The sequence below is a fragment of the Amaranthus tricolor genome, chromosome 1 (genome assembly GCF_026212465.1).
Source record: "Amaranthus tricolor cultivar Red isolate AtriRed21 chromosome 1, ASM2621246v1, whole genome shotgun sequence".
Classification (NCBI taxonomy): Eukaryota; Viridiplantae; Streptophyta; class Magnoliopsida; order Caryophyllales; family Amaranthaceae; genus Amaranthus; species Amaranthus tricolor.
The window spans coordinates 43,026,996-43,052,704 of NC_080047.1; the positions used below are offsets into that span (position 1 = coordinate 43,026,996).

The 25,709-nt window shown below is 28.8% G+C and overlaps 4 protein-coding genes across 4 annotated transcripts; all 4 read left to right on the plus strand.

The window, feature by feature from the left end:
• Positions 1 to 1,165: 1,165 nt before the first annotated feature.
• LOC130827282 (transcription factor bHLH101-like) lies at positions 1,166 to 4,643 on the plus strand. Its single transcript, XM_057692953.1, has 3 exons — positions 1,166 to 1,528; positions 3,066 to 3,431; positions 4,431 to 4,643. Exons 1-3 carry the CDS (start codon positions 1,166 to 1,168, stop codon positions 4,551 to 4,553), a joined length of 852 nt encoding a protein of 283 aa, XP_057548936.1. The 3' UTR covers positions 4,554 to 4,643.
• A 1,979-nt stretch (positions 4,644 to 6,622) lies between these two features.
• Positions 6,623 to 8,840, plus strand: LOC130811069 (transcription factor bHLH101-like). The gene is made up of 4 exons (XM_057677229.1): positions 6,623 to 6,860; positions 6,918 to 7,060; positions 7,711 to 8,064; positions 8,772 to 8,840. The coding sequence occupies exons 1-4, from the start codon at positions 6,623 to 6,625 to the stop codon at positions 8,838 to 8,840; spliced, it is 804 nt and encodes a 267-aa protein (XP_057533212.1).
• A 6,566-nt stretch (positions 8,841 to 15,406) lies between these two features.
• Positions 15,407 to 18,062, plus strand: LOC130811079 (transcription factor bHLH101-like; the record flags this gene model as incomplete). Its single annotated transcript, XM_057677241.1, has 3 exons — positions 15,407 to 15,751; positions 16,348 to 16,686; positions 17,970 to 18,062. Coding segments are annotated over 3 exons (777 nt in total), but the record flags the coding sequence as incomplete, so codon positions are not given.
• A 5,889-nt stretch (positions 18,063 to 23,951) lies between these two features.
• Positions 23,952 to 25,512, plus strand: LOC130827293 (uncharacterized). Its single transcript, XM_057692964.1, has 2 exons — positions 23,952 to 24,748; positions 24,828 to 25,512. The coding sequence occupies exons 1-2, from the start codon at positions 24,121 to 24,123 to the stop codon at positions 25,502 to 25,504; spliced, it is 1,305 nt and encodes a 434-aa protein (XP_057548947.1). The 5' UTR covers positions 23,952 to 24,120; the 3' UTR covers positions 25,505 to 25,512.
• Positions 25,513 to 25,709: the final 197 nt, after the last annotated feature.

The following is a 25,709-nucleotide window of genomic DNA, read 5'->3' on the forward strand; positions in this document are numbered from 1 at the left end:
TTGTACTACTATAAATTACTTGATATGATATATTATGGACCCGTAAAATAACCCACCCCATTTCACATTTTTGTACTCATCTCTATATAAGATTATAAGTCACATCCTTATATTGTTGGTATATGGAAGAAACACTTAATCCATCCGTGTACCCTATAATTCAAAGAAAACTTTATTGCTTTAATAAAACTTAATTATGTCGTTTATTCTAAAATTTAAAAGTTTACTTTTTTTTTTTCAAATGTGTATTTTTCTAATCCCAATATAATCATTGCTCGGACTGTGGTTGGTTCCAATTACGCTCGGACCATCTCAAATCCGGACTCATATTTTTAAGTTTTTGTCGATCTAGACCCTGAACCAAATCTTTGATGTCTTAAAATTTTAGACTCAGATTCGAACATATTAGGTTTCATGGCTCCAGGTTTCTAATTAGGTCTTGATTCAGAGTAGGCTAGAAAATCGCACAAATAAGAGGAATAAGGAGTTAATGCTTTCTTTAGGTGGTGACAATCAAACCCCTGTTTCAAGATGATATAGAAGTCCTAAATTACTATATTAACCCATAATTTTCTGAGTCTTAATCTAAATTTTCATGCATTACGTATTTTACAGTTTTAAAGTTTAATTAAGTCTATTGCATTACGTATTTTAAAGTTTTAAAGTTTAATTAAGTCTATAATGAATTTAAACCTCGCCCTAGGTGAATACCAATTATTGGCATTGGAGTAACTGAATGGACATGAGTTACCCACAATTTTTTTGACAATTATTTAATGTTTGTTTAATAATGTGAATAACATGTCTTTAGGTATCAACCATAAGTTGATGTTTCGGTAAAGTTGATTCCTTGATAAGAAAATAGAGTTACACAATTTTAAATCTGATTTATCTTTCATTTCAAGTGGAATATTTTAACTTTCATTTAATTTAGTGTTAGTCTGACATTTTTATTTATTAATTAATCACTATCATTTACGTGGATGTACATGCACGATACACCTATAAATAGGCATACTAAGAACAATAGAGTTAAACCAATCAATAACATTTTCTCAATTAGCATACGATTAGCTAAAAATTATATTCCACTCCTCTAATCAAGGAATTAAAAATCAAAAGGAACCTTGAAATATTCATAAAATATATCTCTAAGTGCTAAAAAATGTTCACATTGTCTTCTTTTTGCCCTACTTTAGGATGGGAATATCCCATAGATCAAATAGTAAAAGACCAAACTTTTCCTTATAATTTGAACTTAGATTCTACATTTCTTGTTGATTTTTCAACATCATCTCAAGCACAAAACTATGGAGATCATGATCATCATCATCAATTTGATCATGATCATCATATTAAAAGAGCACAAAGTGATGAATCACCAAATGGTACAAGTTCAAATGATCATTATCAAAGCTCTTTATTAGCAAAGAAACTTAGTCATAATGCAAGTGAAAGAGTTAGAAGAAAGAAGATTAGCAATTTATATTCTTCACTTAGAGCTTTGCTTCCTACTAATCATCTAAAGGTACTAATTCCATTTTTTTAAAATTTTTTTTATATTATTTAGTAAAATAATGGCTTTTTTTTAACCATATTCTTGATTGAGCAATAAGTTTAAATTTTTTTTTTTGTAGTTCTATAGTGGTTCTTATGATAAATATAATGATCCTATCAAAAAATTTAATAAAATAAAAATTTACTAAGTTTTTAAATTGATTTTTAGATTATTGGTAATTTGAAAATGTTTGATTTGGAAAAAATTACGACGAATAATTCATCTCATATTAGAATTACTTTTTGAGATAATTGGTAACTTTTAAATAAATCTATTAGTAACAAAATATTTTATAAAATTTTAAAGTATTTTTGATTTTATTGGTAATTTTATAATTTACAAAGTTGCTTTCTATTTTAAAATATTTAATTCTATTTTATTTATTTTTCATTAGTAAAAAACTAAATTGCTCCAATCTCACGCACACACATTCGAATAATTAATGATAATGATATAGTGGCTACCTTTTGATTTCAGATTAGGATGATTTACATAGTAAATTGATTGATAAATCATTTGTATTTCTCATCTATATAATATTGTAAATAATAAATAAAATTAAAGATCAATTAAAAACTCCATCTTTATTATTACTACAATAAAGCTTGTATAATACATCTCTCCATAATGATGACATAGTGTTGTATACCTCTTTGTTTTAAAATTCATTACTAGCTAGTTACTAGATTAATAAGTACATGTGAATTTCTCCATTTTTTATTGATGAGGTATTTAAGTTTCCTAGACCATAAAGAGAATATACTCGTATATTCTCTACCATAACAAATAATCCAAAATTTCTTGTTAATTGTTACTAGGTGTTCAATGGGCGGATCCTCATTTTGAGCCCTTATCCAGCCTGTTTTTAGAAGGATTTTGTAAGGGTCAGGCTGAAAGCATGCTATACTATAATTAAAATAAAGCAGACTATAAAAGGGCTCAATAAGGGCTGAAAACGAGTATTTATAAATAGTATAATTAATGTATAATTTAAACATTATAAATGACAATGTCAATGAAATTATTAATATTTTTTCAATCTAACTATTATAAATGATAATTTAATTGTTATAAATTGATAAAGAGGGATTAAAATAAATTTAGTAGTAGAAATGGGTCGGGTTAGGCCGGCCCGGTCTTTATCCAGCCTATTGAACACTCCTACTAGTAACATTTAAAATCAAAAATGTAAAAAAAACAAAAGGAATGCAAATGTTTACGATTTATTATTATTATTATTATTATTATTATTGGATTTCACTCGTAATATAATCGAACGCCCTTAAATTTCGAGTCAAAGGTTTCACTATGTTGTAACCTTATCTTCTATGACAAGAGTACCCTCTTCTGACTTTTATCACAACTTCTTTAAATGTGATATGGTATTGAATATGTCGGTCATGATATGAATACCATGGATTTTAGATATTTATTTTTATGTTTTCTAATTAATCATCGTACCAATAATAATTATACTTAAAGCATAATTTAATTTTTTTTATTACAGAAAAAATTAAGCATTCCAGGGACAGTTGTAAAAGTGGTAGAATATATTCCTGAGCTCCAACAAGAAGTGGAGGATTTGATTCGTAAAAAGGAAGAGTTCTTATCAAAACTTTCCAAATTACAAGGAAATGCACGTGATTTTATTCTTGAAGAAAAACCTAAAAATTGCATTATCAATGAAACGACATCGTTTTCGATTAGTGCAAATAAATTGGGTGATAAAGATATAATGATTCAAATTTCATCATTTGAGACAATTAAATTATATGAAGCTCTTTTGCTCCTTGAACAAAATGGTTATTTTGTTGTTGATGTTTCTTCTTTTCAATCTTTTGGAGGAATTACATTTTACAATATACATTTATCGGTGAGTATCTTTGATATTAATTTAATTTTTTTTTATTTCGGCATAAATTAAAGTATTTTATAGGCAAAAACAGAGAAATTTAGTGGAAGATAAAACTTCAAATCAAAGAGCCATTAAAATAACCTATAATCTTCGATTTTTTCTATGCCCTTTTTAATTAAAGACTTATAGAATATAGATGTTGGATTATTAATGGGAGGGCCCTATTAGTAATTTGGTAATTTGTGAAAGGAAGAAGAACCTTGAGTCTTTCTAAGCAAATACCTCTTAGATTATACTAACTTAAAACTTAGATCTATTAGACTAGAAACAACAAAGTAAGTTGGAATAGAACTGTCTTTTAAGTATTTAAATATTAAAGTCAATACTTTTAAGTATTTAAGTAATAAACATGTATAGATGATTGACAGTTTGTTTTGAGAGTTGTGTTTAATTTTTGTTGGTTAGAAACAACCTAAAAATATAGATAACATAATCTCATTAGAACTCCAAAAAATAATTTTATATTAGTGAGGTGAAATTAAAAAGAAAAGGTTCCATAGTGACTCTAGAAAGGAATCATAATCAGTATATATTAATCAATAATAAAAAAGTAGGTAGTAATAAAACAATCTTTTATTCATTTAAATATTAAAGTCAATATTTTTATTGCAAGTCGCAATATATATATATATATAAACATCTATTTAAAGTTTTTTTTTTGTTCAAAGCAACCTAAAACCATAGTTGTTAGAGCTAGCAAAACCCAATTAGACACCATATGTGACACAACATTAACAACTTTAAAAACTTGATCCTTGATTAAGCATCAGGTAATGGAATATCTTATACTAATAATTTTAAGACTTTATATATAGGAGTATACTCTTTGTTGTTCATATAAACAATACCTCTACTTATAATTTTTTTAATTTTAAAAAGCGCTCACATAAAAAAAAAGACATATATGTTTATTTAATGCATAATTGCTAAGAAAATATTTTGGGTAAAATGTGACAGATGGAAGGAAGTTTCACCCAAAATGTCCAACAATTGAATGAAGCATTGCAATCCCTGATACAACAGCAGAAACAAAAGCAATTACAACAGCCTAAAATCCATTTTGATCTTTTGAACTTCTAAAGTTTTGTAATATTAAAACTTAAATGTAATCTTGAAATATAGGCAGAGTTATTAGTGAATGAAGATTAGCCATCCCTTATCTTCCAAATCAGTATGTGGCATTATATGTGTATACGTATAATCTATTTTTGTTCTATGCTTATGTCACAATGCAATATTCGATGATTTTGCTGTTAATATAATGTAGACTGAACATTTTATTACTAGATTTGTTATTTGTTCAAATTTTATAAAATTTGGCCCAACTCTCTAGACTCTAGAGAAGTTTACTTATCTAATTCTCCATTGTAACATTTTCTCGTATTTATCTTAAAATATCAATATGATACTTTTACTTATTTTTTATTATGTTCTGTAAATTTAAAATATAGATCAAAATATTCTATAGGCAATAAAAGATGGGAGATTCGATCATCTTATAAGTTGTGAGGAATGAACATCATCAAAAAAATTTTCTACCATTAGAAAAGCTTATAATTCTTTAAGTTAAGAAACAAAATAATGGAGTAGACTTTTTAAACCAAGAGGAATGTTCTAATTAATCTAGCTTTATCTCCATCTCAACAAAATGTCACCTACATTTAATCTCTCTCTCATATATATATATATATATATATATATATATATATATATATATATATATATATATATATATATATATATATATAATCACCTTTAATTTTATACTTTTCGCATTTTTTTTAGTATGTCTCGTTTATTTATCCATATTTCTTTTTACAAAAATATTCGCATTACTTTCTTAAATTTCATTTATACATTTCTACTCATAACCGCTTCTTTATCTTTGTGTTTTATAGCAACGCAAATTCTTGTGAGAGACGGTCTCTTTGAGAGACCTTCTCTAATTTCGCCAGTCCATTATATTTATTTTTAAAATATTGTAAATAAGCATTAAAAATAATATAAATAGACATTTGAGATATTGTAAGCAGACATTAAGAATATAATAAGTAAACATAAAGGATAATGTAAGTAGGCATTAAAAATACGGTAAATAAGCATTAAGTTTTAATGGGCCTGAAAGACGGTCTCTCAAGAGACTAGTTGTTATAGCAATTTCAAATGTATGGTCATCATTTTTTTAAGAGCTACTCTTGTAAGGGATTGTGTGTTAATGAGATCAAACAACTTCAAACAAGAAGTTGATATTTTCATAAAATGTATGAAATAAAATATTTAAACCATTTATAAAACACGTCTAAATAAGGTTTCTCATATAACAATTTGTGTTTTTTTTAATACACTTACTAGTGTAGCATATTGGCATAATTCTTCAAGTTTGGCCCATTTCGTTAAATTTTGGCCTGTTTCCTTACTCTACTTGCTGCCACAACCCGGGCCATTACGCTTGCAGCAACTACTTCCTAGTTTACATATTTTAAGCTTAAAGTAATCAAAAAAATTTCTTTAATCTAAATTTTTTACTTTAGTTAACACTAAGTGTCAATTCTATGAAATTTACTTTAGGATTTTTAATTTTTAGAGTTTTCTAATTTAAAATTCAAAAGTAAGAAATAAAATAAAAATCAAAAATCAAAAATATAAAAGCAGGTATCTAAAAGCAAACATTTTGTATAAATTTTAATTTAAGATGATTTGATCATGAGTCTGTTAAAAATGAGGCTGAATACTCACTTTTAATTTACATTGAAATAGCGTAGATTACGATAAGGAATTTATTAGAAACTATCCCTATCAAAAATGATTAATCATTAAATTAATTATGACACGAGCATTCGTAAGACAAGCACGAGCCATTCACACACATTATATATTACAATAATCAAAACTAAGTATTTATATATTAAATATTCATTTTATTAAATTAATAACACAAGATGACACGAGCTGTCTAATAGGAATTATATTTTCTATTCATTTTGACTTATACTTGTCACGCTTCAAATTAGTTATTTTTATATATGCTTATACATATTTAACATAAATTTATTACAACTTAATTATTATAACATAGATGTATAAATAGTAAACATAAACACCAAAATCCTATGTTTTTTCTATATCAAGAAACCAAATAATTAAGAAAAATGTTGGCAATGTCTAGTCTAATTTGCCCTAATTTTGGATGGGAGTATCCCTTAGAATTAGGGACATACCAAAACTTTGATACATTTGATTTAGATTATGTATTTCTTCCTAATAGTTGTGATTCAACTCAAGATTACCATGAAAATCAAAATGAATCGCCACAAAGTACAAATTCACACGGCAATACGAGTTCAATTAATCATTATGATAATGTAAATCGTAGTGAATCACTACAAGGTAATACGAGTTCAATTGATCGTTATGATAATGTAAATCATGGCGAATCGCTACAAGGTAATACGAGTTCAACGGATCAATTTGATGATCCAAAATTAGTGAAGAAGTTTAATCATAATGCAAGTGAAAGAGAAAGAAGAAAAAAGATTAATAGCATGTATGCGTCTCTACGTGCCTTGCTTCCTACAACCAATCAAAAGGTAATAATTTCTTAGTTTAATCTTTTCCTAGAAATAATATATTCTTTATGATATAAATAATTTAATTTTTTGTCAACCAAATAAATTCTTAATAATAAAAAGTTACTATAAAGATTTTCATTTTCCAAAACAAAATTCCTAAAATTAATTTTGAAAGGAAAATTTAGCCACAATAGCACTAATAACAAATTACCTTAAAGATTATTTTTGAATAAAATTACTTAGAATCAATTATAATTTTAAAATGTAAAATATAAAACCCATTTATTATTTTTAAATTAAATTTGCATTTACATTATTTGGAAAAAGTAACAACAGTAATTAATAAAATGACTTATATTTAATAATACGAAGAACAACACTTTAAATTAAATATTTGTATTAATTAGCGTTAAAAGTCAACTAGCGTCACAATAGAACTGCCCCTGACTATATTATAATGCTTCATTAAATATTTGTATTTTTATCTGATTGAAGTTATATTAAATTTGAAAATAACTTTTTTGTTATCACTAGCAAAAGTAAAGTTGTATATATTGGATTCGACAAATCCCGTCTAGACGAGTCATTTAATAAAATTGAATTAATCAAATAGTGTTGTATAATTTTAAATTTGTATTAATTTGCAAATAATTTTGATTATGATACAGAGAAAACCAAGCATTCCAACAACAGTTGCAAGGGTGCTAGAATATATACCTCAGCTACAAAATGAAGTGAAGAATTTAACTCAAAAAAAGGAACTTCTTTTATCAAAAATGGGAGCATTTCATGAAGAAAAATGTGAAATAAATCCTATTATTAATAATAAGGAAACATCATCTAATTGTTTAATATCTACAAATAAATTGGGAAATCAAGAAATGGTGATCCAAATATCAGCATTTGAGAGAACACCAATTTATGAAGCACTTCTTTTTCTTGAAAAGAATCATCATTTTGTCATTGATGTTAATTCTTTTCAATCCTTTGGAGGAAGGACATTCTACAATATACATTTATGGGTAAGTATATATATTTTTTGTCATTTTACATCGTCTCTAATTTAGCCGATCTCAATTGATAGGATTAAGACTCTTACATTATTATACGTGATGTCTAATATGGGTTTTGGCCTACTCTACTATAGAAGTTCATCCACCACTATGATGAATAAAATGAAAAAAAGTTCTATTAAAATTTTAATTTATTCTTTTTTTCGGTTATTTTGCCCTTTTTCTTTTGGTCCGAAAACTAAAAAGTTGAATATAAATAAATAATAGGTTAAAATAGTGTGGTATTTAGAAAAGAAAATGAAGATAAAGAGTTAAAGCACTAAGGTCATATTTAAGAATAAAAATAGGATAAATTCACTGAAACAGACAAAAATTAAAAATTGGACAAATTAAATGAGACCAAAAAGCATTAATTTTAGGTGTCAAAATATAAATTTTTTAGAAATGATTTATTCAAAATTGTGAATATTAGTCTACATGTTACTAAGTATAATTAGCAAAAATTAATGTGGTTACATTTTAATTTATTCAAGTATATACGTGTGTTCGACAAAAATATATAGTTTTAAATATGTGAGTCAATTTTAAAAAAATTTTAACAATATAGCATGTTAATATTTTTCATTTATTTAACTAAATTTAATTTCAACTAATTATATACGGGTTGTAATGCTCACATAACTAATTTTATTGTGTGTTGTGCGTTTGTATACTAGGTGGAAGGAAACTATACCGTGAACTTAGAAAAGTTGAAAGAGGTCCTCACATTCCATGGCGAATCTTGACCCAACTTTTTTTTTAATAGTTAATAGTATTGGTGGAGTAAAAATTAATAAACTTTTAAAAAGTTTTGTGTAATTATAAAAATTATGATATCTTTCTAATAATTTTGTACTTTAAACACTTAATATATATATATATATATATATATATATATATATATATATATATATATATATATATATATATATATATATATATATATATATATATATGTATAATATAATTTAATGTTGATGCCTCCAATTTTTCGAGATTCTGTATAGTCAAATATGTTGAATATACTTAAAATCTCCCCACTATAATTATATACTATTTTGCTTTTATACAACGAGATACAAGCACAAGCGCAAACAGAAACGCAGATGCATATAATCAAAACCAAAAAATGTTGAAAATTATGAGCTCTTTGTAATTGATGATTTAATAGTCATTTGGAGCTATATATTAGCTTGAACTACTTTATTGAGATGTCTAAACTTCATCACAATTTATGATAATAGTAAGCTACTATAAAAATATAAATTTCTTTTTTAGCCTCAATTCAATATAGATAATTGTGACAGCGTTTTCACTTAATTAGAAATTGTTAATACGATATATAAAACAAGAACCATCTACAAAACAACTAACAATCACCAGAATGTCATAAAGTGATTTTCATAGTAGGGTTTGCAAGGGTGGAGTTAGGCAATCTTTTATCCTTGTTAGTAATAATAAAAATATTATTTTTAATTGACTCTTAGTAGAAAACATTATCTGAACTTCACATAAATAAAACGTATATATTTGATGAATCATTTTGATATGGTTTACTATAATTTAATGAAAGCAAAGAACCATTTGCTTTGAATCAATTTAAATAATAAAGGATTGTAATTTGTAAAATAAAATAGTCATATTTAAGTCATAAATAAATAAATAAAACAATTAAAACCAAAGTGGGTAGTCACAAGTCACAACTCTCAACTCTCTTGTACCCTTCATTTGGACTACACTGCTTGCAATGTCTAATTTACGTTTGCCGTTGGTGGGCTTGTGATGATCTTGCTAATGAACGTCCATAATCCTGGGTGGTGTTCGTTAATATACAACGATATAAAACAATTTAAGTAGTAAATATCTTAAACTTTGAATTATATAAGTATATATTATTAATTATACTAGCATAAATTTTTAAATTGTCAAATCATACATTAAAATATATTATATTGTTATTTATGATTTTTTCTAATTTACTCTTTTAAATATATTATTTCCCTTGTTGACAAGCACTCTCAAGCATTCATTAGCTTTTACCTTCTGAAAAATGCCGGAGAAACTTAGGAGAATAGGGTGGGGTTACATCGATGTTAAATGTTATTAAGTAATAATTATACAAACTCTTTATTTTATCTCATATATCCGTGTTCAATCCTTAACATTCGGATATGAATATGTCATTTTGGGGCTTAACCATCAACTTAAGTTGATGGTTCAGGCCTAGGATATGTTCGCATGTTCTCCTCAGGGCCGGTTCTTAGCATATCTCGGGTAGTCGACCGCCTAGGGCACCTAAAAATAAGGGGCCTCAATATTAAATGGTGTTATTTAAGCTCTGTTTTGAGCAAAAAAATTTTAAGTGATTTGTTTGTAAACTTAATTATATTTGAAGTAGCTTAGAATATAATGTTATTATACATTTTGTCTTGATTTATTTTTCTTGAAGTGGAAAAATTTTAATTATCTTTTAATATAATGAAGGGCCCCATTTTGAAAGACATCATAAAAATAAATAGACCTTCCAAAATCTTTACTCCGCCCTTGGTTCTCCTTATACTTAACGCTAAATATTCAACTTTAAATAAGAAGGGGTTGAGATTAGATTTTGTGATATTTTGTCATGCTAGCTATTTTTCACATAACTTTATTTAAATATTTTTAATAATAATGATCTCCTTATTCTTTTCCCATTTTTTTAAAAAATATTTTCTAATGCTTAATAGTGTATGTTTTTCTCTATTAACGTAATTATTAAATCAAGTAATACATCTACTATTTAAAAGATCCAAATTTGCTTAATTACCGTGAACATTCTATATGGAAACATTAATGAGTAACAAAAGGAGTATAAAATAGAAGAGCAATAACCATAATGATACAAGTTGCATCATTGCCTATTCTATTTTATACTCCTTTTGTTACTTATTGATGTTTCCACATAAAATATTTACGCTAAATAAGAAAATTTGTATCTTCAACTCATCAGTTTCTTAATTTGCATCTAAATCTATCACATAATTAATTAATACCTAAACAAATAACTTACAACTAAACAATGGTTAATATTAAACAATAAAGTTTAGGGATTGGGAGGCACGAGTTCTACAATAAGCCAAGTAGGGTAAGTTGCTTATATTAGAGTCCATGCAACAGTATGGCACGAGCACTTTAATTGTTTAATTTAGTGGACTTAAATACTTAATTAGGATAATTAGTATTTAATAAATGAGCTACCTACAATGTATACTTCTACGTTGTTGAAATCATAGGTGTCCAAAAGAATCTTTTTCTTTTTAATTACTATATCATTATCTATAATATATCAAATTGTAATTTAGTTGATATATAATTATCATATTATATAGTTTGGATATTGATATATAAAATAATAAGTGATGAATGATTACATTTGTCCACAACTTTTGTGTTGGTAAGTACTAAAAAGTTATGATCAATATTTGTTTTTAAAAGTTGTGGTATAGGTTAGTGATCCTTTACAAGTAAAGGGAGCGGAAATTAATCATTTTTGTAGGTGGTGAGAAAAAAATAAATAAATTTTAACTACTAGACTAACTCATGATTTCATCTGAATGTTTACTCCTTTTAAAGCCATAGTTAATTTAATATAACTTGATCCTTGAGGCTAAAAGTGATATCTTATGAATTGACAAAGGCGAATTAAAGTCACAATTTTTCAAAAAAGAAGGGTCAAAAATTTTCATATAATTGGTATCACCGAAAAGAATTCAGGTGAATAAGAGAAAGTTTTTAATATCAAAGGATATTTGAACACTATATTAAGTTAACTTAAAGGTTGGCAGATATTGAAACTTAAATATAGAGTTAAATAACCTTTGTTGATTAAATTTTCATATCAGCATTACCAATTGTATTTCTCGTTAACCCTTCCTTTATATGTAGGAGATTTAAGGTACGGTGATGATCATGAGATTCTTCACTTGTATTTACCTCCATTTTAAATATGATTCATCATGTGATTATGAGCATCAAATATCCACCTACTTAATTATTGCTTAATTAGGATGTCTAAAAGATTATCATAGAATTAGAAAATCAACGAAAAAAACTTATTTTAAAATAATAGCTATTGTACGAACGAGCAAATTCATAACTTAAGTTTTTATCTCCTTCAGAACCTTCAGGACTTGTTTGCTCGAACAAGCTTAGTAAGGAGCACTTACTAATTAGCTCATTTGAGCAAACTTCACCTAATTCATTTTTTTATTTTAAATATTTTTTGTAAATTTTTAATTAAATTATAATTTATAATAAATTCAAAAATCAGTCAATTGGACATTATTCCAAGTTTAGGGAAAGACTAAAGACGTAAATTGTAGAAATATATTGACTCCTCTTATGGCTCTTTTCGTTATCTAAATTACTGTGGAGTGTTATTAATTATTTACTAATATATAATAAAAGAAAAATTTTTGATTAAGACTGATTCACTGTGAGTGGCTTAATATGGGCTGAACCTAAGGTTATTAGGATCGAGATTCTACCTAGGGTCGTTGCGGGGGTAGGATCGAAATCAGTAGAATCGGATTGTAGGATCGTGCGATCCTACGAATATGCATTAATGGGCTTTGGATTACTGATTAACAATCATAATTGTTATCTTTTTAAGTTATAACATGTAAGTAAAACCTTATCTCTTAAGTTTGTTTCAAAAAATACTTTTAATAATCATTTTTAAATAGCAAATTAAGAAAAACATGAATTTTATAAAAGTATTAATATAATTATTTTAAGTTTTTATTTACACGTAGTGAAATCTGTATTATATGAAAATATTTTACAATTCCAACTACCCATGTAGAATCGTATCGTTCGATCGTGGGATCGTAGAATCGTGTTATGATCTTACCACATAAACTCTTGAGCTAAGTAGGATCGCACGATTCTACCACATTAAGATCCTACCTACGATCCGGATCGGTCGCCTATTTGTAGATCGTAAGATCGTAGAATTGTAGATCAGAATCGGGATTCTGATAACTATGAATGACCCAAATTTTAATTTCTTAAAATAAAAAATGAAAAAAATTATTTTTATTTAGTTAACTGCTATAAAAATTTAATTTTATGTTGCTTGTATTCCATTTCACAGTGAAACGATCTCATACAAGACTTGATATAAAAAAATACTCTCTCCATATACATCAAAATCACCCAATAATTTTTGTTACGTATAGAAATTTTTAAACCGAATTTAAAGTCACCAATTTTTTCATTAGTAGTTCTTATTCTTACTTTTTTTCTTTTTAAAATTGTTCCTTGTGTTTCGACCTTTTCTACACCTCTTATCCCAATTAAATTATTATATTTTTCATATTAATATGAGAGTTTTAAAGATAAAATCAGTAACTATAATAATTTCAGTGACACAGAAAAAATATACTTCTAATATTTAATTATTTAAATGATTTTTTTGTTAAAATCTTTCTAGTTTGCTATCAAAAAAGTAATATATTTATTCATTAACTCATATGGTAATTGTAAAAGCTATCTATCTATTGCATTAATAATAAAACTCTAATCACAATTTTTTTAGTACAGGGTTAGTTGTTCGAGAAAAGGGGATATCTAAATGAAAATCAAACACGTCAACTTTTTTTGAGATAATAGTATTTACTTCAACCAAAACAAAGCTTAATTCTTCAAAACTCTTACATATTTCATCAAGACGTAGCAAATAAACTAAAAATACAAAGATAAATAAATACTATAATATTATTGTACATCTCATCATCATCATTATCATCATCATCAATCCAATATCCCGCTCAAAAATAGGGTCTGGGTGAGGGAAGGTGACAGACAATCCATACCCGTACTCCCTTGAGAGGGAATACTAGAGGAAAGCGGTCAAGTTTACCCGCAGAAGGTGAGAACCTTGCATAGAGAGGAATGTGACTAGCACTGTTGCTTGAAGATCAAAATTTACATGCACAAGAACCACAATAGTCAAAACAAAGGTTGGGATAAAATAATAGACCCGATGGGTAAAAAAGTATATAAAGGGGTAGGTTAGTAAACAGTTAGGCATCAAGGCAAGAAAAACAACTAAAGAAAATTTTACCTAGTCTAGAATGTGAATCTGGCGTCTCCAACTATTCCTAACCCTAGTCAGGTTCTCGGAGAGGTGCAGTTTACTCAAGTCGTCCTTAATTTGCTCAACCCACGTTTTCTTAGGTATTCCTCGACTCCTCTTACCCTCCACTATAATTGTTTCCATCCTTCTGACAGGAGCCTCTATTGGTTTTCTTTGTACATGCCCAACCCATCTTAGTCTATTTTCGCTCTGAACTCCTGATTTTTGATCTTATGCATCATCGTTTTACCGCACACCCATCTCAGCATTCGCATCTCTGCTACATCCATCTTTTATTTTGTTCGAGGATCTTCTTTACGGGCCCAACACTCTGACCCATACAATAATATAATGTTGGCCTAATGGCAACTTTGTAGAATTTACCTTTCAGTCTAGCAGGGAACTTCTTATCACATAACACTCCGGTGGCCGCTCGCCATTTAAGCCAACCCGCTCGTATACGGTGTGTTCCATCTCGATCAATCTCCCCATTACTCTGGATAACAGATCCTAAATACTTGAACTTGGTCGTCTTAGTAACTGCATCTCCTTCAATGGTCACCTCTTGGCTATCATCTTGCTATTTGCCACTGAAATTGCATCTCAAATATTCTGTTTTTGTACGACTAATACGGAACCCTTTACTTTCTAATACCGCCCTCCACATAATCACTGAATTAATAATGGTGGGCATGATCATTGAATTAATTAATTTCTTTCAACGTCTTGTATTTGACATCAATTTCATAATTAATATATATCCATAATTATAATTATATCAAATAATTAATCAAAAAGTCATAACATAAGATACCAAATTAAAATATACTAGAACTAGTAATTGTGTGAACAACCCTCGCCTCAAAGATGCGATAAGGACATTAGATGCTACGCCTTAAAAAATTAGGGGCACAAGCCTTCACAAGTTGGCACGATACCAAATTCATATAAATCAATTTATAACCATATCTATCCTTTAAATTGACAATATAATTGCTTCTTCAATGATGGTGCCACTTTTTAAAGACACAATTCTACACGAGCCAACCTTAAGTAATTTTTTATTTAATCTTTTTTTCTTTAAATCCTTATTATTATCCAAATTAATTAATTATTATATGTGAATATAAACCAACTGTTTAATCTCAACCGATTTTAAAAACAAAATCGTTGGTTAATTTCCTATCACTAAATTCGAAATTGTTGGCAATGTCTCCATTTTGCCCTACTTTAGGATGGGATTATCCTCTAGAATTGGAAACAAATCATGTATTTGATAATTTTGCATTATATTCGTCTTTTTTTCCTGATTTTTTATCATGTCAATTAGCTCAAGATTTTCAAGATAATAATCAAGAGTCTAATCATGATGCTAAACGAAGCGAATCGCCAAAAGGTACAAGTTCAATTGATCATTCGGATCATAGTCCAATATTAGCAAAGAAGCTTGATCATAATGCAAGTGAAAGAGATAGAAGAAAGAAGATTAATAGCATGTATGCTTCTTTGCGAAATTTGCTCCCTTCAATTGATCAAAGGGTATGTACTTAATGTAATCTCTCTATGTTCCTTAAACTTAAGACTATTAATTTAATAGATATTGATAGAGTATGCGATTATAACATCAGATTAAGCTACTAATTAATTTGGTCTCTTAATATGTTATTAGAGCCAACGTGATATAAAAATCACGGTTTTATATCTCATTCACCCCTCTTTGTAAACTGATATATTTAGTTAGCATCATGTTTGAATGGGGTATGCATTATGAGCCCTTATTCTAACCCAAAAGGCTTTTACATGAGTGACGTGCAGGGCTAGCCCTATAGGGCTATGAGGGGACTAGAAGAGCCGGTGTCCCGGGCTCATCCAAAAAATTAGAAAAAAGACATTTTAATATTTAATTGTTAAGGTTTATAATATTATATTTAGTAATTAGAGACACATAATTTCTGTTTCACCTCGGACTTTTCAAATCTCAGGGTCAGCCCTCGTATGTTATAGAATATGAAGTATAATTTATCTTAAGGACTACAATAAGTAGATTAAGTTTTTGGTTTTAAACTTTTGTTTTCTTGTAATTAAAAACCTTTAACTAATTATTTTTTATATTCTTAATAAAACTTTTATTACAGAAAAAATTAAGCATTCCAGCTACAGTTACACGTGTGCTCGAGTATATACCAGAGTTACAAAAGGAAGTAGAAAATCTAAATCATAAAAAGGAAGTAATGTTAAAAAAAATATCAGCACAAGGAAAATCTAGTGAATGCATGACAACGAAGGAAACGGCGTCGTATTCAGTTACTATAAATAAAGTTGATGAGAAAGAAATGGTGATCCAAATATCAGCATTAGAAAGAATATCAATATCTGAAGTTCTTCTATTGCTAGAAAAGAATGGTCATTTGATCTTTGACGTTTCTTGCTTTCTATCCTTTGGAGGAAGGACTTTCTACAATGTACATTTGTGGGCAAGTTTTTTCATTATTTTTTCCTTGTAATTTTTTTTATTTTTCTACTATATAATTCCTATGTCATCGTGAGACGTTCTCCATACACGGATAAAATAGTCTAATTAATACATTTTTTAAAATAAATATGGGCTATTTGTTTTGAATTCATCTCACTGAAAGATGGTCTCTACTCTAAAAGCGTAGCTTCACATTTTAAAAAATTTGATATGAATATTTTGACAATTTTATGAAATATTTTTAGATATTTTTAAAAATCATTTTATTAGACGTAAAAATTTGGAAATAAAAATTCCTCATTTGTCCATAGACTTACAAAAATATTAGACTTAGCTCGATCTAATACTTCTAAGTTCTAATAGATTACATAAAATATTAGGAGTATTTACACAACATATTTAGAGTCTATTTAATTTTTACTGATTCAATTGATTTTTATTGATTATAATTAATTTTTACTGATAAAAACTGATTTTTACTAATTAATTGACTTTTTCTGATTATTAAATTCTATTTTTACTGATTGGAACTAATTGTAAGTGATTTTTAGTTATAAACTATATAACTAAATTTTACTGATTAAACTGATTTTTATTGATTCTAAATTATTTTTATTTATTATAACTAATTTTTGTTGATTAAAATTATTTTTTACTGATGACTTTTTTTAAGGTGAACTAAACAAAACTTTAATCTATCAATTAATCTAGGGTTATGAATATCTAATATTGGAAAAAATTGAAAAACCTGTTTGACTGTTTGCTTTCTTTCACAACAAAATACTTGGTAAACAATAATATTAAAGTCTTAACGGTCAGTTTGGTAGATGATAATTAACGGTGGTAAGAAAAATGAAAATAAGTGTAATTTAGTTGAAAAATCTCTTGGCTAGCTTGATGGTGATGCTTGTCTAACTTCAATCATCTCGTTCTCTTCATAAAATTCATTTCAATGCATTATCATTAAGATTTGGTATTAGGTGGAAATGGAAATGGAAATTTGTAAACATAAAAATTCTTTTGTGATTAAAGTTTCATCACCATAGTAATGATATGGAACTTTTAATGAAATTTTACACTATAAATCATTCTCAGTACCACCATTTAATACCACTAACCAAACGAACCGTAATTTTAATAATATGGGATTGATTAATTAATTTTTTGCCCAACGATTAATTAACATTTGTGTAAACTCATTAAATTTATAAATAACAGTTATGGAGTATTTAATTTGATAACTTCATGCTGATCAAGTTTCATATGTGTATGTCATTGTAACAGATGAATGGGAGCCATAACGTAAATTGTGAAAAGCTGAATGAAGTGCTGCTGTCCATTCTCCAAAAACAGGATCAGATGCAAATTTATTCATAGTGTATAACAAAACACATATTAGAAAATCGGGTTTTATTTCGGATAAAGTATATATATTACCTTTCTCAAGCAAGATCTTGGGATAGATTTTTACTAATTCTCTTCTTTTTTTGGTCTATCCTATATTATTAACAAAAAAAATAACACACAAAATATATTGTACTTAGTTATTAATTAAATTTAACTGAAGTTTGATTATCTTCTTTTAAGACCTCAAAACTTCTTAAATTTTTTTATGCTGTATTTAGAAGCGATGATTTCATTTGAAAATCTACTATTGAAATATAAAATTTGAATTGAAAACTTGTTCTCAAATACAAAGGGTGTTTGGCTAATTAGTTTATTGAGCTATTTTAGCTTATTTGGATTTGAATAGAGGGTTAGGTGGTCAAACCAGCTAATGCTAGTGTTTGGTGAACTAGCTAGTTGAAACAACTTATTAATATGAATAAGCTGTTTTTGAACAAGCTGCTCATAGCAGCGGGTTCAAAATCAGCAAGTCAAACCAGTTAATAAAACCAGCTAGTCAAATCATCCATTATAATTAGCTATCAGCCAACAACTATCAACCGTTTGTCAAACACCCTTACAATCTTAGGAGAGTTCAAGACCCTGTCTCACTCTCTACGATTATTTTCAATTGAGTCTAACGATCGGTTTCGAGTGGGTTCAAAATCAAAACTTGTTTCTAATTATACATAATTGTACATCTATATTGATTTTATGGTTCGATTATAAAGTTGGAACATACATATGATATATCTACTATTAACTCTACTTTTAATGGTATTTTATACTTTTTAGTTTTTACAATCACTACAAACATTTCGTTCACCATAATGCCCCATTGCTACCTTACCAAACACTCATAATTTTTGTAAGTCATGTTAAGACCAATGGGATTCAACCTATACCACTTTTTCATTATTTATACATTACATAAGATTATTGTAAAGAAAAATAAATGGTTGTCATAAATCATAATGGAGAAAAGAATTAAAGCCTTAAGGAGTAAAACATTTTCCTCATTTTCTGAAGGATTTTACTTTATGAAATTAAGAGTGAAATATATTTCTCCCACAAAATAATAAAAATATCCCTCTTGTTTCTACATATATTTACATTTATTTTTCTCCTTTATAATACCTCAAATCCTTTTATTTTTGTACTTTATATTTCAATTTGAATTTATTTTAACTTATTAAGTTATTCTCATTCAATATTCCTTTAGCAAAACATAATTTTGACCTAGGAACTATTATGAATTTGTAAACACATTTAAAAGAAACATTATTGTAACTTGGGAATAATTTAACCCACAAAAATCTTTGAGGCTAATTAAATGACTATGCACTACTCCCCCACTCTTACAAAAAATAGCTAAATAAGACAAAGTCTAAGAAACATCGTAGTACTTGCTAGTAGGTATCTCAAATAGATCACTTCGATTCGAGTTCTTATTTGAGTCGTGTATAACAGCTTAGAAATTCCTTCGATCCAAATTTAACGTGTTTAGTTAATTGGCAAAAATAACAATCCTGATTTGATCAATTATAAATCGGGATGACCTGATTTTAACACATTTAACCCATTTACATTTTTTTTCATTTAATGGTTTTTTAATAATGATTATAATTTATATCTCATCTGTTAGACATTATTTTTAAACTTTTAGTTTTTGAGTTATTTGTTTTGCATTCACTACAAAAAAAAATAAAAATATTGATTGAATTAGTTCGGGTTATACTAATTGACATGTCTTGAAATTAAGTTGACTCATTTAATAAACAGATCAGGTTGAATCGACCTGTTTACTTAATGGGTCAAAACTCTCAATCCAAAATCGACTATTTAAATTAGGTTCAAATCAGATTAATAGGTTGGGTTAATTTGTGTTAGACCTACTTGTAGATGAATAAATCTCTACCTAATTGATGTTCAATACTGCAATCTATTTCAAGTGACATATTATTTCATGCTTTGATAATTAGTTAAAGTGACATCTTCGTCTAAGAGGCAAAGTCAAGAGACAAGCAACTACTATTATTTCATGCTTTGATAATTGAAATCATAATACCTTTCTTCCTTGGCTTTGTGGTTTGGACTAAATGCGAATCTTTCAAGTAATGAAAAATTTTGGAGTATGTAGACAAGGCCGACCCTATAAAGGATAATAGGAGCCAATACCTCAAACTCATTCAAAATTTTTTTAAAAAAATCGACCCTTTAAAAATGTTTATAAAACATTTTATTGGCATAACTTATTGATGTAAATAAATCTATTATATTTCTATTTTTTTTCTGCCCTATATATTCCTTTTAAATTTTATATTTCTCGTTACGAAATATAAAATACAAATTCCTTATGTAGTTATACAAAGTTATTTGATAAAAGAAAAAGTAACTGTAAGTCGTTTGCTTAACATCGTAACTAAAAATGAAAGGAAGAAAAAGCCAAAAAGAAAAGGAAAATGACAGGCACGGAAAAATGTTGATACCAAACAAAGGCTGTCATTCAAAATAGAAGAATGATGGGATGAGTCAAGAGTGATGAATGATATGAATTGTTAAAAGTGAGTGACCCAACAAAATCTCAGCCTCTCAGCTTTCATTATTAGTAAGACTTCATAATTATTTTTTCTTTGGTTAATTGAATGGAGTCTTTGTTCTACAAACACTCACTCATTAATAGTAAAAACATCATCATCACACCTTAAAGGCTTAAACTAATTACTAGGAGTATTAATATTTATTATTTTTAATTATTATAAAGCAAAAACTAACCAGCGCCTTCTTGTGCATTGATTAACAAGAATAATAATCTATTTGAATAAGTAAATTAGAAAACTAAATAAAAGATAATATAATATAATATATTTTAACGCGTGACTTAATGATAATGTTAAAATTTTATGCAATGTTACGTAATATAATTAACGGTTCATCAATAATTTTAAATACATTTTAATTTACTATATAAAATTAATTTTATTCCTACTTAAAAACACTCTGTCTAGAGGTGTCCGTTAACAAAATCCTTATTATGATTAATTATTGCTCCATCCTTTGAATAATTAATTGCCTTTAAAGTTGTGGCCACCTATTAAAGAGATGTCTCATCTTAAATAAAAAAATTAAAAAATTAAAAAATTAAAAAAACTAAAATAAATTCTAGAATTTCAGTTCATTAGTACAAAGGGAGTGATAGCTGTATTTATGTGATTATGATCAAGGAGTAAAAGAGTAGTTGTAAAATTATAAGTATACTTCCCTACTTTTTTTCTCGGTCCTTTGAAATAGCTATAGGCACAAAGATTAAGAATATTTGGAATTATTTAAATTTTTGTGAATGATATTTAAAAATAAAGAAAATGTGTGAATAATGAGAAGTTTCATAAATTATAAAAGAGATGAACTAAATTAAAAAATACGTGAATTTCAAAGAGACGAAGAGAAGAATACATTGTAGAGATTAGAAGTTAGACTTCGCATAAGGTATAGACCTCATTACTAGGCATCAATTTTAGTATGACATTTTCAATGAAAATGTCTATTATTGCCCATATGAATGTCTCACATTGCAACAAAAAAAAAAATAAAAAAATAAAATAAAAGCATATCACTTAGTAAGTTTGAGGAGTAATTTTTAATATGATGTAGTTTTAGCAGCGGACCTCCATTAAGTTTGTAAGTAAGTAAATTTTTCTTCTTTAGTTGAGTTGCTTATGCCCGATTTATAAATCTATGGTAATGGAGTTCAATTTGTTATTGCTGAGATATTCACATGTGAAAGAAAGTGTTGAAGTATTCATGATCGTTCACATGTAAGTGTTTTATATTAGAGAAAAATGATAGACTATACCACTTATAAACTTGAGGAGTGATTTCTAAATAAATTGATAAGCTATATTCCCTCTTCTCATCCTTATATGGATCACCCCCCGTGACCCGTCCATTTCATAAATCAATTACGCCTACTCTAAAATAAGTAGGCACTCATATTTTTTAAAACTTATATCTTTCTAAAAACACAAGTTAACTCCATCAAGCCATTTTTATATAGTTCGAACATAATTCTTGAATACAAGAATTAAATTATTATACAAATGATAATATTTGCAAGTTCATTCAATTAAAATTTTAGCTCTTCAAAACAAGCAACAATCAAATATTTTATCGGACTTTACGTAAAAAAATTGTTCATGCTTTTCTTTTCTAAATGAATTAGACTAATTCCTACCCAATTCATTTAATCTATCTACTAATTAAATTGATACCATAAACTTAGGTCTAAGAGTCAAATTCAAGTAGATTCATTTATTGATGAAGTTTCTCGAAATTCGAGGCAAAAAGCTAATAAGGCTCAGATTGTGTTTGACAAATAATTGTGAGTTGTTAGATGTTAATTGGTTCTTTTAATTTGTTTGACCCAGTTAATGCATTAATGTTTTTATTTGTTTTATCAAACAACAAATCAAAAATCAACCAAACAGCAGATAAAATTATTTGTGGTACGTATTTAATGTAGTGTGTTGTTTGCAAGTATAAAGTGAAACCAAATGAGGGAATGACTTGGTCGGTTGAACACTTGAACCATGAAATTGACAAATCGGGTTGAAAATTACTTGGGCTTACCGATTGACTGGTAGGGGGTTGTGGAAAGATTGAAAAAAATAAGATAAATAAACAATTTAATTCCGAATATAAGATTCGGGAAAACTTATGTCACAAAATAAGCTTCCGTACATCCAAGCCTAGCCTCGGGTAAGTCGCTGTTAGTAACAGCGAATGAGGAGAAAAAAAAAATTAAAAGCCCCTAAGTCGCTGTTAGTAACTTATGATTGTAGGAGTTGTGGGTGTAAATTTATGATTGTAGGAAGTAGTCGTAAACCAGGAGAAAGACCTTGGACGGTAAGGGTGTGTCCTGGTGTAAAGGGAAAACATAACCACCCGTTCTTGGTGTACAGAGATGGTCATGTAAGGGCGAGGATTAATGTAGATATTCGGGAGCACATACGACAGCTTAGTGCAACCGGAATGCAACCGGCCTTTATTATGAATTCTATTAGAGATAATTTTCCTAGTTTTTATGCTAGTATGAATCAGATATATAATATTAGGCAATCAATAAGGAGAGATGAAATGGAGGGCAGGACTCCCCTTCAACACTGTCTTCATATGGCCACAGAACATAATTATGTGGTCTGGACAGAGTTGGATAATGACGGGCACTTGAGCAGACTTTTAATTGCAAATCCTACTTCAATCCAAATGATACGTACGTGGCCGTATGTTGTGCTGATAGATACAACGTACAAAACGAACAAATCAAAGTGGCCACTATGTGAAGTCATCGGAATGACGCCAACAAATCACAACTTCTTGGTTGCGTTTTGTTTGATGCGAGATGAGGCGGCTGTGTCGTACTCGTGGGTGCTGCAGGGATTGAGAGATATTTTCGGCAGTGCTCAGACTCCTAGCGTCATTGTAACCGATCGTGACGAAGGTTTATCTGCAGCTATTCGTGACGTCTTCCCAGGTAAAAACGCTTTGTGAGTTCATTATTGTGGTTATATCTATTGATAATGTCTTAATTACGTTCACTGTTTTGTTTAATGTAGATGTACGTCATTTGTTATGCACCTGGCATATTGGCAACGATGTTGAGAACATGGTGGACAAGTTGTGCGGCGGCAAGAAAAATCAACAAGGGCAGTTATTTAGGAAAAGTAGATGGAACCCCTTGGTTAAAAGTGCTACAATCCGGGAATATGAAAAGAGATGGGAAGGGATCGTCAGTACGTGGTCGGTTAGGAACCGAAGGGTCGTTCGGTATTTGACTGGAACATGGATTCCACTTAGAGAGAAATTTGTGTGTGCGTGGACGAATGATTGTTTACACTTGGGTAACCATACTACCAGCAGAGTGGAAAGCCAACACTCGTCTTTTAAGTATTACCTTGGTAGCGGTAATAGCTCATTCGATACCCTTTTCAAAAGGGCGCACGCACAGATTACAAATCAACAAGCTAAAATCCGACAATCGCTACAGGAATCCATGACTTCTGTACCAAGAACGCTACGACAGTATTTCTTTAGACCTCTATATCGCCACGTGTCTCTCTATGCCTTGGAGCAGATCCAGAATGAGTTTAACCGCATGTTAGAACTGGGTGATTTTGCATTGAACAAATGCGGTTGTGTACTTCTAAAAACCCATGGATTGCCGTGTGCATGTTATTTACAAATAAAAATTGGATCACATGGTGCTTTGTACTTGGATGACATTCATGAATTCTGGAGTACTTTGAGGTACACAGAGGTAGGAGACGAACCCAATGAAGAAGTACGAAACGCGAACGCCAATGACAAAGAGTACTTTCAATCTCTGGTCGATGAAGTCCTTAAATCTGATCCCGCTTTTGTTCGCCGAATGGCTGAGGTACTTGAATATGAATTACACCCAGATGGTGCGGATATACCTGAGCCTTACGCTAGTCCACCGAGAAAGGGAAGACCAAGCACTAGTAAAACCATGAGAAGGAGAAAAAGTTCATTTGAATATAGCCGATCATCTTCTCGTGGTCGAGGGTCTAGATCTTCTTCCCGCGGGAGATCAAGTGGCAGATCTAGTGGCCGAGAGACGCAATCTTCAGTAGGAATTAAGTTCAGTTTCAACTTATCCGGTAATTGAATTAATTTTTAGTTTTTTTCATTAATTATTTGTTATTGTGGTTATATTAACTTAATTTACATTTATTGTAGATGATCCAGGAGGTCGTGATTTCTCACAGTTTCCATGGCTTGATTACATCCCATTCATGCTTCCTCCTTATTTGTTCGACTGGATTGATGTGTTAGGTGATGGTAACTGTGGATTTAGAGCAATTGCCGTCACAGAGCTGGGAGGCGAGGAAGCATGGCCTATTTTAAGACGTGCTATGAGTATGGAAATGCAAATGAACAGAGCGCAATACCTAACTTTGTATCTATCTCATGAGTCACTAGACGAGTCAATATTCAGAGTAGGTTCACACACCGATGGACCTGCTCCTTTCATGCACTGGTTCGATGCACCGATGGCTTTCTACTCTGCAGCAACGTTTCTTAACATTGCCATTGCTTTTTATGGTTCTGCTAACGGTGATTCATTAAACAACTGTTTGATTCTTCCTTTAAGAAAATCACAGGCCGCGAGAAGTGTAAATAAACTAATACATATACTTTGGGTTAATCGAAATCATTTTGTTCAACTTTTTATGAACGACGATTCATCCCCTCTGCCGCCGATCCACCCACGTTGGAAACAAGCAGCTGACAATTTCGCGAAAGATCTTGACACAAATTTCACTACGAGGATTATGCTGTGGAATAATCTACGCGGGGCACCCCCACCAACAAATAACACCGCTGACGATGCTGTAAATTTAGATACTCCATAGAATTTATACACGACATTCATTAAAAGTTGTATATAATCCATAATTATACTACAGTTTTTTTTTTTTAAAATTTTAATAGTACTAAACTTGAAATCGCTGTATTTTTTTATTTTTGAAGCAGCTTGTTTTTTAACATTCAAACAGTTATTTATTAGCAGATGAACTAACTATATAAACTTGTTAATATTTGATTATTCTTCCGATG

Coding starts and splice junctions, on each gene's coding strand:
- LOC130827282 (XM_057692953.1), top strand. CDS start 1,166: ATGTTCACATTGTCTTCTTTTTGCCCTACTTTAGGATGGGAATATCCC. Junction 1,529..3,065: donor TTCCTACTAATCATCTAAAG/GTACTAATTCCA, acceptor TTTTTATTACAG/AAAAAATTAAGCATTCCAGG. Junction 3,432..4,430: donor TTTACAATATACATTTATCG/GTGAGTATCTTT, acceptor AAAATGTGACAG/ATGGAAGGAAGTTTCACCCA.
- LOC130827293 (XM_057692964.1), top strand. CDS start 24,121: ATGACTTCTGTACCAAGAACGCTACGACAGTATTTCTTTAGACCTCTA. Junction 24,749..24,827: donor GTTCAGTTTCAACTTATCCG/GTAATTGAATTA, acceptor CATTTATTGTAG/ATGATCCAGGAGGTCGTGAT.
- LOC130811069 (XM_057677229.1), top strand. CDS start 6,623: ATGTTGGCAATGTCTAGTCTAATTTGCCCTAATTTTGGATGGGAGTAT. Junction 6,861..6,917: donor TCGTAGTGAATCACTACAAG/GTAATACGAGTT, acceptor AATCGCTACAAG/GTAATACGAGTTCAACGGAT. Junction 7,061..7,710: donor TTCCTACAACCAATCAAAAG/GTAATAATTTCT, acceptor ATTATGATACAG/AGAAAACCAAGCATTCCAAC.